Genomic DNA, 14,108 nt, shown 5'->3' on the forward strand with positions numbered 1-14,108 from the left:
GAGAGAGAGAGAGAGAGGATGGGCAAATGATGTTTCTGCAATACTTCTACCTGAATAATCTCTGTAAAATGTTTGTATTAATGTAATTGTTAACTTGCATATGCCAAACATAAAGAAGTAGCTTCATGCCTACAGCACAAATTTTTATTTAAAATGTTCTATTTATAACTTTTCTAGTTGGATTTTGCAGGCATCATGACCTAAGCTACAGTATGACTCCGGGTGATGAAGTTGAAGATATGTTTATATTGTTGAAAGAAGTAAAAAGACAGATACCCTCTGTTACAGCAGTATCTTCTGGTGCAATTGCATCTGACTACCAGAGATTACGAGTGGAAAGTGTATGTTCAAGGTTAGGGCTCGTTTCATTGGCGTACCTATGGAAGCAAGATCAATCTTTTCTTCTGCAGGAAATGGTAAATTTGTGTTAGAAATAGAAAAAACATTAATTGCTAGTATAACTTTAATCTGAAGTTTTCTTCTTTTCTTTTATCCCTCCACTCCCATGGCAGGTAAGAAATGGAATTATTGCAATAGCAGTGAAGGTAGGAATCTCCGAATCTGTGAGGTCTTTTTATTAGTGATTTCACATGTAAACATTATACATGTGGGATTCGTGATTTTTTTTGGTCACTCTATATGAGATCAATTGATGACTTGAGAACCCCTCAAAACACTAAACTCTATACTTCTGAATCTTTTCAGGTTGCTGCTATTGGACTGAACCCCTCAAAACACTTGGGAAAAGAGATAGCATACCTGGAGCCCCATCTCCACAAGCTAAAAGAGTATGATATGGTTAGCAAAAATTTTGGCTTTGTTTTACTTCACTTTTTTTGCATTTTTACGTCTCTTTTTTTTGGCAGGTTATATGGAATAAATGTCTGTGGTGAAGGTGGAGAATATGAAACATTAACGCTTGATTGCCCTCTATTTAAGGCAAGTATTTCATCTCTCTCCTTTAGGATGGTCTGCATAGAGAATATGTGGTTGTACTATGTGGTCTCAAAAAGAAAGATAGCTTAACTACTACTACTGTGATAAAATATTACCGAACACCTTTGGAGAATATTTATCCATCTGATCCATAATTTTTTATTGTGTTGCATTTTCAAAAAATGCATTATTTTGCATTTTTTGTTGGGATAAATTAATTTCTAAATTTTGGTGGGAAAAATTTGGGTGTATTCCTTTTGGATTTAGTAAAGCTCATTGTGACCTTCAAAAGTCAAATGAAGCAAAAAGATGTGAGACAGGGAATGAAATTTGGTGCTTTGAAATTACATTCGTCTTCTTTCTTTATCATGTTTAATTTTTCAACTCTCCCAGCTTTCTGATTGAACGCTAAAACTGACATTCAAAGTCAACTGAAGCAAAATGATGTGACGTTGAGTATGAATTTAGTGCTTAAAAGTTACATCCTTCTTTTTCTATCACTCGTCTAATGTTCAACTCTCCCAGAATGCTCGAATTGTGCTGGATGAATTTCAAATCGTCTTGCATTCTCCAGATTCCATAGCCCCTGTTGGCATCCTCCACCCCCTGGCATTCCATCTGGAAAATAAGGTAGAGTCAATATCTTCAAATGGCATTGATGAAGCCAGCAATTTGGATACAGTATTTGAAGTGGAAGGAGATGTCCAACAAGAAGGTAAAGCTGCTAGTGAATTTGTTGCTGTAAGGTCTGAGCGGTCAGGTGTTACTAAACAGGAGCTCAAAGTTTCTAAAACAATGAAGGATAATGTCTTTTCTATTTCTTGCTGGCTCCAAGACTCCAGTAAAAATTCATCAGGTAAAACATTTGAAGTTACTGTAGGAGGTTAATGTTATCAGTGGAATCATATTGTATATACTGGCTATATGTTAAATTTTCTCTTTGACCTAGTTCCTGTGTTTCTTGAGGATCTCTCTTGTTCTCAATGCTTTTAGCCTTGTTATTGCCAGATCTGCAGGAGGATCTGGAGGTTGTTCTAATGAGAATTGAAGCTCTGCTCGTGGAAAGTGGTTCCTCTTGGGAAAATGTACTGTATATCCATCTTTATATTGCTGATATGGATGAGTTTGCCGTGGCAAATGAGACCTATGTCAGATTTATTACTCAAGAGAAGTGTCGTTATGGTGTACCATCACGGTCCACCATTGAGCTCCCTCTATTGCTAGTTGGTCTAGGGAGGGCATACATTGAAGTTTTAGTGGCAAATGATCCTACTAAAAAGGTCTTACATGTACAAAGTATTTCTTGCTGGGCTCCTAGCTGTATTGGTCCATACAGTCAGGTACTGATCTTAAATAGTGAACCATTTGTATTGTTATGGGACCAGCACGCTTATCGTTTTCAATCTGTCTTGCTTTTGACTTGAATGTGAAGCATATAATTAACTAGATATTTATAGCTTCTGTTACTATCAGGAGAATAATCATCTTGAAAATTTTCTTCTCATTTATTTACCACATCATTATGTTGCAGGCAACTTTGCACAATGAGATACTACACATGGCAGGACAGCTGGGGCTGGACCCAGCAACTATGTTGCTCTGTGAAGGAGGTCCTGTTGCGGAACTTGAACAGGCATTGGAAAACAGTGAAGCAGTTGCTAGAAGCTTTAATTGTTCAATATCTACGTCAGCCATGGTTTTTGTGATATATTGTTCAGAATCTATAGAAAAATCAGAAAGAATTATTGTCCAAAAGAAAACAGAAACACTTCTTAAGCAAATGAAGTCGAACCATGCTGATGGCACAAAGAAGTCCAAAGTACTAGATCCAATTTTCCTATATGTTCTTGTTCCTGATCTGCCGAAAAGGTAATTTGTGTCAGCGGTGCTCCATTGACCACAGTATAAATGACACTCTAATACTTGTGCCTCCAAGAACTGTTATGTGAATAGTTAGCTGTAGTTTAATCGGATATCTGCTATCGTCAATTTAATTCCCGTTGTATTTGTGTTTCTTGTTATGCTATATGTTGTCTATCTCCAGTCAGTATGACATGAGAATAAAATGGGGCCTATTATTTATCTGTCTTTCTCGTAAAATAAATTAATTGAGTGCACTTCCTCTATGTAGAGCTCTGGTTGAGGTAAAGCCTATGTTTTACACGGGAGAGTATTTGTCGGGTCCAAGTGACTTAGCCAAGCAATCAGAATCCACAGAGCAAGATTATTGCGGGCATGACATTAGCCTTCAGAAATGTGTTGTTTACGGTAAAATATGCACAGTAATTCTTTCAGTTACTGAAGAGCTTGCAGGAAAAATTTGCTCCCTCGCTAGCGTTTCATGTCCTGCCAATGTTATGTCCAAAGGTCTTGTCGAAAAGGAACAAGTCATATTGATTGCAAGATTTTGCATTTCTCGTTTCGATAAAGTCCTTTCGGAGAATAATTTCTCTTGGGACGACATAATGGTAAGTTTCTTTTTCCTGGCCCAACTATTTATTTCATAAATTTCCTAGAGTGATATCCCACTTCTACTTGTACATCTATGCAAGGTCTCCTTGATTAAATAGCTAAATATATTACTTTCACTTTTCTTTCAAGAAATGACCAGGAAAAATACTTGTCAGGGGCCTTATTAGATCTTATTAAATAATTACTTCTCAAGAAAAAAAGAGACTATGAAGTAGTCTTTTCTTGACCTTATTATGCAATATGGATAGAATTGTTTGTAGTTGATGAATTACATGGTGAAATTAAAGTGGCTGCGGTGGAGTATATCTTTTTTTTTTCAGGGTTAGGAGGTTGAAGAGTAATATCCGGGAAGATCTTCAATAGCTAGTCGCTCTTTGCATTAGACATGTTATTGAAAATATTGGGAGGTTCTCTGTAGATGCCTACATGGATTTTTTTTCGAAAGAGATTATGCCTTGAGCACATTATAGCTACTACTATGAGCAATCAGTTGTTTAACCTGAAGGTGCTGAAACGATAAGAAAGTGGTAGAAAAAAGTGAACAGTGGAAAAAGAACTGTCTTGTCCTTCCAATCCTTTGAAATAAAACTGTTTGAACGGCTCGGTTACTTCTCAGTAATGGTAGAAAAAAGTAAACAGTGGGAAAAGAACTGTCTTGTCCTTCCAATCCTTTGAAATAAAACTGTTTGAACGGCTCGGTTACTTCTCTCGTATACTTCTCAGTAATGGTAGGGAGGAATTGACAAAGATTGAGCCACTAAAGCTGGGGATTTTTCTCTTAGAGTCTGCACTTTAAAAGATCTCCTTTTCTTGCTTTGCTATGCTTTTTCCTAGATGAAGTATTCTAGTCCTCTTAACACCTTCTCTCCTTTTTTGCAGAATTTCCGGCTCTACTTTGCGAGCAACCTTAATATCTCTCATGGAACATTGTCTGCAATCTTCTCTGATGTGTTCAATGAACTTGTTCAGATGAGTCGGGTAGACCCTGAGCCTATTTTAAATATAGTTCCTGTGTTGGGTGCCGGGAGGTCTTTATCGACCTTGGATGATATATTCACATGTGAACTCATTGCTAGCAAATGTTAGTCCTCATTTAAACTGGGGAACGATATATTATATGTTCATTTCAGAAAAAGAGAGCTTTGCACTTGACCAAAATTCTGATTATGTTTTTGCCATTACCAAATTGTTGCAATTTACACAGCTTCACACGAAATGAATATATGAGTGTTTTTGACTCGAATTCAAGAGATGATGACTCTTGACTGTTCCTTGATGGGAAGATTTCAGACTTGGAAGAAATGTTTCTAATTGCTTTCTGTTCTACTGCTCAAGTTTGTAAGTCATTTGGTTTGAATGAAATTTTTTAAGCCAAGCTTTTACTGATGGAGTTGGATGGAAAAACCTTAGCCTGCAGTCAGTGATTTATGAGAATGTATTAATTAACTATAGTTTAATGAACAGCGTATGTGAAGACATGTATCTTGTATTTACTGGATTAGTATAAGCACCTGGTGCAAACAAGTATTTACTGAGTTAGTAGAAGCTAGCTGGTGTAGTGGCTTCTTTTCAACTGGTTTTAGTACTCCGGTGTTCACGGTTTGGTTAAAAATTGATCCTAATGATTAAATACAAATTCATCGCAGTTTGGCTAGCCTTTGATTTTATATTGAACAGTAGAGATAAGAATCGAAGCTTATTTGTAGTAATTATTATTTCTTGTGTACATAATTTAATGAATTTATATCCGGGGTGTACATGGTCGGTTCGGTTCGGGTTTTTTAAATATCAAATTAAATCATTTGTGTCGAATTTTTAAATTTATAAACCAAACCAATAAAATTTGAATTTTTCAACCTCGGGTTATTTGGATTTTCGAGTTCTTTTGGCTAAAGTATTCATACAAATATATAATTTACTTGTAATTCAAATACGGATCGAAAAAGGACCTAAAATATCCTTAAATATTAGAAATGGTGTAAAAAACTACCCTTCATCCACTTATTGGCTCCAAAACACCCTTCTCACTCATGTATTGACTCCAAAATATCCTTGTTATCCATCTTTGGGTTCAAAATTGATCACTTGTTTAACGGTTTTAAATTTAGACTATTTAATATTTTTTTTAAATGTGCGGCGCTCAACTATTTGAGGCGAAAATGTCTATAGAAGTGTCTAAAGCATATTATAATTCAAGTGTCTAAATAAAATTATCGATAAACTTAAAAGTCTAACTATGTTCATCTTAATTATTATTTCGTCTCAATTATGTGATATTACTTAATAGATGTCGTTTTTTAAAAATATATATATATAAAGTTTTAACAAAACAACTCATAAATGTTTATAAAATTATATTTAAAAAAGTACATGAATTAATTCGGGATATACTACTTCTTTACCTTTAATCATAAATGTTATAATCAAGCTTGAAAGAGAATCCTATTGAAAGTGTCCTCCTAAATAAGCGGCTCAACCTAAATTCAATTGGGGCTTCGATTCAAACTCGAATAATTTTTTATGTAATGCTCAGGAATTGTAATTTCATCGTGTTTTAGTTGTGTTTATGGCGATTTTGATATTAGAATTGATTTATTAATTGGGAGGAGTTTAATTAGTATGAGTGGGTAGTGAGTTGGTTTATAAATGATATTAATAAATTAAATTATAAACAACAGTTGATCGCCAAGTATTTTAAAAAAAATATTTAAACAGTTTTAATTTGTAATCATTAAATAAGTGGTCAATTTTGAACTCAAAGATGGATGACAAGGGTATTTTGGAGTCAATAGATGGATGAGAAGCGCATTTTGGAGCCAATAGGTGGGTGGAGGATAGTTTTGTACCATTTCCAATACTTTGAGAGTATTTTAGGTCCTCTTCCGTTCAAATAATTCTTCAGTCCTATCAAAATACAACTATCTGAGGTGTTTATTAAGAATATAACATGCACAATGATATGATTAATGACAAAACGTTAAAGTAATAATATAAAATTTTGAACTTCTTTGCAAATTCTGATTACATGTTGATAACATTTCATGAATTTAACACTCCATTATTGTTTTTAAGGTAAGTCCATCTCTTACTATATATATTCAAGAAACAATTTTAATCATATGCAAATAATAGTATTTTCAGCTGAAGATCTACCAGCAGGTTGATTTCGCTTCAACGGTGTTTTGTTCGTCATAGGGCATAATGACTATTCTGAAATAGGGAAGACAATAAAATGGGGATTAAAGCCAAAATTGAGAAAAGAATATTATGTTTATTTAATTTTTTAATAGAATTTATCAAAAACACATTATAATTCATTATAATTTAATAATTAATTTTTCTTTTTTAATTTGCAATATAACGTTTTTATAATATTTTGTAAGACAAGAATAAACATATATATAAATTATTGTACGTTACCTAACAATACAGATAATTTAATCCCTTTTATTGATTATAATTTTAAAAACATATATACAAATTATTGTATGTTACCTAACGATACAAATAAGTAAATCTTTTTTATTCATTATAATTTAATAATTGATTTTTCTTTTTTAATTTGCAGTATAACATTTTTATAATATTTTGTAAGACAAGAATAAACAATATATACAATACAAATGATTAAATCTATTGTTTGCATCAATTATCAAAATTATTATAAAAATATTTTAAATTTAAATTAAGACTTCACTTATTTAATTATTCCAATTAAACTATTAAAGCGTCATTTTTTTTACTTATAGAATATTTTGTAATTAACTTTTAATAATTAAAAGTCAAAATTATAGTAATTGTTAAGACATTCAAAGTTAAACACAATATTTTTTTTTTAATAATGTTTAATAAAACATCTCAAAATACCAAAGACAAATTATTAAAACATGGCTGACTAAAATAATATAATTTTAAAGATGAAGTGCATAAAAATTAATAAATAATTATTAACAAACTATTAAAAAGAAATTTAATCAAATATTAACAACAAATACATAAACTTTTATGTATGCATCTCCTTTGTTTTTTGTCTGCTCTCAGTGCTTTTTGGTTCTTCGTTTAATCTTTGCTTATTGCTCGAATTGTGGTGGATCTTCGGTATGTATTCGTATTTGAGCTTCCTTTTTTAGTACTGAATTTGGGGGATTTGTAATTTTGAGTTAGGGTTAAGCTGGCCTTGTATGGAGGTGGAGGTTTGTGGTCTTGAATCTTTTGAACTTGAAGGAGGGTTAAAAGGTTCAAGACCACCCATTTTTATGGTAATTGGGTGTATTTTGCCGTTTTTTTTGAGTTCTATAGCTTCATTAACATTGTTAACTGCTTCTTATGTGATAAAATGGCTCAAATTAACCCTGTGATGATGTACTATTTGGCCTCTAAGTATTGGGTGATAGTTATTTGTTTTTTAGTGTTTTTACTATGTGATTCTAATAATGGAGTTTGTGGAGTTGAAATTGGTTGAATTAAAGTAGCAGTTGCTGATATGGTCTATTGTGACCTGTCATGATGTGCTATTCGGTCTTTAAATATGAGATGGAAGTCATAACTTATTAAGTATTTTTACTATGTCCTTCTAATAATTGCATTGGCGGAGTTGAAATTCGTCGACTTAAAGTAGCACCTTTATTCGCTTGTTTGCTGGTATGGACTCTTGGTGTTTTTTTTCTTGTCCCAAGTTACCTTTCTTGTGGTGTTTTATTTTCTATTTCTTTGTGAAGTGAAAGCTTATAGATGGTCTTAAAATTAGTTAGTAAATAAGAAGCTGAAAAGATTGCTCCTTTCCTGTGTTATTAGCAAGGGAAATGTATCATAGTTTGTGAGGAATGTGTGTTATAATTCTTGTTCACTGCTTCCTTTTTTGAAACTAGAAAATAATTGTAATACTTGTCTCTGATTTTCATTCCCTAGCTCTCCCGCAATGGTTTTATATCTGAAATTTAAGGGTGTCCAATGTTGTTGTGTTCCTCCATCTCATAAATTTCGAAACTATTATGGTTCCATTATCACCGCTCTTGAAGTGGAGAAAGGGATCTAATTAATTCCATTTAATGTTCTTATTAAGCTGTGTTTGAGTGTTTCTTTGACCTCAACCGGATTCAATTAGACAGATGGAATTTGGTATTGTTTTATATTTTTAGTTTATTTTTGTTTTTTCCTTTTCATAGTTTTCTTACTTTGTACCTCTAAATATTTTCCGGATTGCTCTTTGCCTGTATGGAGAAAGCTGTTTGATGAATGTCTTTCTACTTAAGCTCTCACTCTGATGCTTTTCAGAATATTTGCTATTATGTTTTACAATTTCATGATTTCAACTTGTAGTGCATCACATCTCCATCTCTATCTGGTTTCTGCAACTCTATATTGACACTACTGACGTGTATGAAATGATGCTGATGGTTAATATTTCTTTTTAGGTTGAACCTTGAAAGAAATGGCTGAAGGTGGAGAAGAGGACTTGCCAAGGGATGCAAAGATTGTCAAAACGCTGCTAAAATCAATGGGTGTTGATGACTACGAGCCTCGAGTTGTGCATCAATTTTTGGAATTGTGGTATCGCTATGTTGTTGATGTACTGACGGATGCTCAAGTCTACTCAGAGCATGCAGGGAAGGCTTCCATTGACTCTGATGACATCAAGCTTGCCATTCAGTCAAAAGTTAATTTCAGCTTCTCACAACCCCCGCCACGTGAGGTACCAAGTCTTTACTAAATCCTTCATTGTTGTGCTGGTGTTTCATTCTTCCAAGAATGAACTCATATCTTTCTTAGAGACCTTTTAGGTGTATGATGAAACTGATAACCTTTAGCCCTCTCTTGTTTAAGAAAGATAAGTAAAATGGAGTTCCTGAATCAAAGAATTATATGATGTAACTAAATTTTTTGTCTTGGAGTCTTATGTTGTTCTCTTGTAACGTGTTTCAGAACTTCGGTTGTCATTCGACATAATTATATATTTTAAAGTTATAACTGAAAACAGTGAAAAGGTATCAAACTAATAGGTCATAGTTTGGAAAGTTATCCATTTCAAAATAAAAAAATATATGTCATAGTCTGGTGCTATCATATGTGGTTTATTACCGTGACTGAGAAAAGTTGAACAGCAGGTATTGGTGGCTGAATGCTAGGGTAGTGGTATAGAGATTTTCAGCCTTGTGCAGGACAGAAGATGCTGAAGGTTCTACAGGAATTTTTTTAGGGTGTGAATGGGTTCTGGCATTTTGATTACTTAACAGTTGCTGTTTGTTAGCTGACTAATTCAAAGTATCACAGTATTGGTTAAAAAGTAAAATAAACACTTTTAATCTGCATAGAATTTTCTAGAGTAAAGTCACCAAGTTAAAAATTATCTGTATAGAATTTCCTAGAATAAAGTTACCAAGTTCAAAAAATCTGCATAAGATTTCCTAGACTAATCACACCATTAGAAGGCTGCATAGACACTTCAAAATAAGCAACGACAACTTGACCAATACTGATTCAATCCGAGCTTTTCTTTTTTCTTTTTTTAATTTAAAAGTCCATTGATCATGGATGTGCAAAAAGTTACAATTTGAGCTTGGCATCCCAAACTTTGTACATGATCATAGAGATGAGACTAACACTCTATTCCTACGCAAAACAAGTGACAATTGGTTGAGAGATCAAGGAGGATCATATATGATGTTGGCAAGTTTTGCCGGTTTATTCTTAAATGTTGGTAAGCTCCATTTGTCTGTATGGACCAGACCTCTTATGTTACTGGGAAGTACACAGAAGAGATTGAAGGTCTTCGCTCCTGCAACTTTATGACTTAGCGTTGCTAGTCTGTCCGCCGGTCTATTAGCTTCTCGGAAATAATGGTTGATATTGAAGTCATGATCTTCAATCATCTTCAGGATCTCTTTTATTTGGTTGTAGATTTTTGAAGGAGGTTTCCACTCTTTTCTGGAGCACTTGGCTAGTAGCAGGGAATCTGTTTCACCTATCGCCATATCAAAACCTTTGCCAGCACACCATTTCAGTCCAAAATCATAGCTTCTGCCTTCTGCAATGTTGCTAGTTCCAGCTCCTAAGGATATAGTGTAGGCAAAAATGAAGTTCCCCTCTTGATCTCTGATGATTCCCCCTCCTCCACACTGCCCCTCTGCAGCTACCAACGCTATTGAGTGCGACTCTGAAAGGAGGAGGTTTGATCCATGCAACTGGAATACTTGTATTGTATTGGACAACCGCATCACAAGCTTGACAAATACTGCTCTAGTTGTCTCTAATTTTGACTGTTATTCCTGGTAACCTGCACAATACAATTTGTGATATTAGTACTAGTACTATAAAAGTGAGGGCCTAGTCCCCTCAAATTTGTTGCTAAAACTTGACTTCCATAGCTCCCAACAAATAGTAGGAGGTAGGTTCTTGGAAATGAAATTGGTGATACGGCTGTTGGATTTGTGGTTCCACCAACTTAGTTGGATCATGTTGAGGTTGTCACTTCTAATCCAATGTCCAGGACCCTGCAAACTTTCTCCAGATCTTCTTAGCTAGGTCACCTTGACAGAACAAATGTTTGATATCTTTATGCTCAACTCTTGTGGTAGAAAGGCTGCAACAGTAACATTGTGGGTTGAGGGAAATCCCAAGTTCTCACAACCTTGTCGTCGGTCGATAGCTTGTTGCTGATAGCTCTCCACAAAAGGAAGGACATGTTAAAAGAAACATCTTTTTTCCATAGGTTGCAATAGATTGGATTTGGATCTCTTTTTTGCCTGATAGACCTCCAAGTAGAACCAATGCTAAATTTCCCCGAGTTAGATAGGCTCCAGATGGATTTTTCATTGATATTGCTATCAATCTTGATCTCTATGGAGTTGAGCACCATTTTGATGTTCTCAGGGAGCTGAGTATTGAGATAATTCCAGCTCCAAAAATATGAATAAAGACCTCATTCAGCAAAAAGCCATTCGCTGCGAAGACCAATGCCCAATTGCTGTACAGTAGAGTTGTATTTTACTAGTTATACCAGATGCTCTATTTCACAGGCAACCAGCAGACTATGCACGACTTCTCTTGCCAACATGCTATATCTGTTAATTCTTTGGTTATGATGGGAATGACTCTTATTTCAAGGAAGAATACAATTGTTGAACATCTTCTCCAGATATTTCTTTCTCTGCTGATGGATGAGTCTTCTCAAGTTCGTTTGAATATTATTAGTAAGCTAAAACACGTGAACCAGGGAATTCAAATTGATCAGCTCTCCCAATCCTTTCTGCTAGTTCTTGTTTAACTTACAAGGATAGACACTGGATGGTTCAGCTTGCAATAATATAGTTCATCCCTCTATTGTGGAGTCAGTTGGGTCTTCACTTTTGCATACAGACTTGCTGCTCTTCTCTATGCTATACCAGTTCACTACCTAGTTGGATTAACGCATTTTATCGAAGGATTTTATCCTCATATCCTGGCTATTTGCGCACTATCAAGTCTATTTTAGGTATCCATTTATATATTTCTTCCATAATGAGTCCGAAGGAAAGAAAGGGCACCTACAATGCATACAAAAATTGAATGTAAGGCTATGGAAGGCTACTGCTCACCAGTGGCTCTTAGTGCTCGGTGGATTCGACTGGACTAGCAACAATCTGCTTCCTCCAGATATTTTGCTGTTGTTTTACTTAGTATACCCTGGAAGGTCGAAGGTTCCTCCAGACATTATGTTCATTGGATGACTCCGCACATGCTAGTTTTCATCTGAAGAACTATATTATGATCCTCAATGGGGTTGTTTCTTTTCTTGGATTGGTAATGTGGCACAGTCTATCTCAGGTATTAACGGGTTCATTTATAACTTGTGTTTTGCTGGGGTGTTCTTTCGAGCGATACAGTATAACTGGCTAGGTGAATATTGGTGCATCACTCTAGCTATTTTTAGTCAAGTTGCTCATGATACGATAAATGTGAAAGAACGGGCCTCTTAGGATACTCGAAACTGTTCTGAAATCACTGAGACACTGAACAGACATAATTATTTCAGTACCATGATAATTTTAGTGGATGCAGCGTTAGCGTTATGGAGATTATTCATTCCTCTCTGATTCACAATGATGAAATTAGTAGAAGAAAGATATGCCAAGATATATATCTGTTGCTTTTGAGAAATGAGGAGGAAGAAATGTGTTCACTGTCATGCTAGAAGAAATGACCATTACTGGTGCAAGGTTTGATATTGCCAGAATTATCCAAGCACTCATCATGTTAGTGTGGGGCCCCATTGAGAAGAAGTCCAATAGAATTACAAACAATGAATTATATTAGTGAAGGTTCAGCAGTGTATTATGTTCCTATGGTGGCAGATTGTGCCTTGAGACTTCCTTGGCATGAATTTGATTCTGGTGATGTATTCACCATGCACAACGAAGCTGAGAAAACTCATGAGTATGAATTCCCTGTCTTGAACCTTGAGGACAAGGTTATTATTGAGGGCGCGAGTATTATTTTGGACTCTACTAAGGGTTGGGCCTGGAAAGCATGGACATCAACTTGGGCCTGCATATAAATTAAGATGCAGTACTAGGTCGGACAACCCAGTAAAAGATAAGAGATTATGATGAGGGGAGCCTGGTCGACTACACATGACTTGGGCTATAAAAGGAAAGCAACCACAGATGGCGGGGCATTGAAGAACTTGTATCTTTATTTTCTTGGCTAAAGTTTTAGCAGTCTGGAACTTCCCTTTTCTGTTTCATCTTTTACTGCAGTACTAGAAATCATCTGTAGCTTCTTCAGTAAAGATGGATCCATTACACAGAGCTAGCTTCATCTAACATATGAATTGACACCTTGATGAATTGAAAATTTGATTTAATCATCAACTAGCATGCACTTGGTTGTTCATGGAGTTCAGTTGACCATCTAGCTCCAACTAAATCCAGTTAGTACTGCCCATTGCACGTATGTATGTTTTTCTCTTTCGGATATTGCAGATTGAAACCCCCTCACCCACCCCAAAAAAATGAAAACAATTGCCTAGGAGTCCTTTCGGAAACTGCTTGTTGTGACTTGAACTCTTCATCTTTTGGTTGGAAAGGAAGTGCTCTATCTACTGGAGCAATCTCACTTATCTTCCCTGCTCAAATTTTTACTTTTCTGCATTTCAGAAATTATAATATTCTCTTTTTTATCAGGTCCTACTGGAGTTGGCTAGGAACAGAAACAAGATTCCATTGCCGAAATCAATTGCTGGGTCTGGAGTACCACTCCCTCCTGAACAAGATACACTGATCAACCCTAACTATCAGCTAGCTATTGCAAAGAAGCAAACTAACCAACCAGAAGAAACAGAGGAGGACGAAGAAAGCGCTGATCCCAACCCAGCTCCAAGCAAAAATCCAACTCTTTCTCATGAAAAGACAGACTTACCTCAAGGTACTCCTCAACGAGTATCCTTTCCCCTTGGCGCCAAACGTCCAAGATGATGTCTTATGCTTGATCAGCTTTTGTCACAAGAGCCTTTGTAACCGCTGCCTATGTATTTAATCGAAGGCATTGTATACTTGTTGTTTGAACATGAAGTATGAAACTTTAAGATCCTTTTGTAACACAGTCAGTATTAGTTTAAATGCTCTCCTTCCAGTATTTATTAGACACAATTAGCAGAGAGTTGAGCTGTGAAATGAAGAATTACCTTGGCATTATCAATAGTTTTCCAACATATTCATTTGATA

At 35.2% G+C, this 14,108-nt stretch overlaps 2 protein-coding genes across 3 annotated transcripts in view; both read left to right on the top strand.

The window, feature by feature from the left end:
- Positions 1-4,981, top strand: part of LOC107018291 (diphthine--ammonia ligase) — a 10,093-nt gene extending 5,112 nt beyond the window's left edge. The window contains exons 4-12 of one of the 2 annotated variants that reach the window (XM_015218740.2): positions 191-416; positions 513-545; positions 706-788; positions 867-939; positions 1,462-1,792; positions 1,945-2,276; positions 2,468-2,805; positions 3,068-3,404; positions 4,288-4,981. In XM_015218740.2, coding sequence (XP_015074226.1) covers positions 191-416; positions 513-545; positions 706-788; positions 867-939; positions 1,462-1,792; positions 1,945-2,276; positions 2,468-2,805; positions 3,068-3,404; positions 4,288-4,494 — 1,960 coding nt within the window. In that variant the 3' untranslated portion in view covers positions 4,495-4,981. The remainder of the gene's footprint in view (positions 1-190; positions 417-512; positions 546-705; positions 789-866; positions 940-1,461; positions 1,793-1,944; positions 2,277-2,467; positions 2,806-3,067; positions 3,405-4,287) is intronic. The other variant, XM_015218742.2, reaches the window with a different exon arrangement.
- A 2,398-nt stretch (positions 4,982-7,379) lies between these two features.
- On the top strand, positions 7,380-14,093 carry LOC107018214 (transcription initiation factor TFIID subunit 9). The gene is made up of 3 exons (XM_015218636.2): positions 7,380-7,506; positions 8,823-9,100; positions 13,569-14,093. Exons 2-3 carry the CDS (start codon positions 8,840-8,842, stop codon positions 13,857-13,859), a joined length of 552 nt encoding a protein of 183 aa, XP_015074122.1. The 5' UTR covers positions 7,380-7,506; positions 8,823-8,839; the 3' UTR covers positions 13,860-14,093.
- The last annotated feature ends 15 nt before the right edge of the window (positions 14,094-14,108 follow it).

The sequence above is a fragment of the Solanum pennellii genome, chromosome 4 (genome assembly GCF_001406875.1).
Source record: "Solanum pennellii chromosome 4, SPENNV200".
Classification (NCBI taxonomy): domain Eukaryota; kingdom Viridiplantae; phylum Streptophyta; class Magnoliopsida; order Solanales; family Solanaceae; genus Solanum; species Solanum pennellii.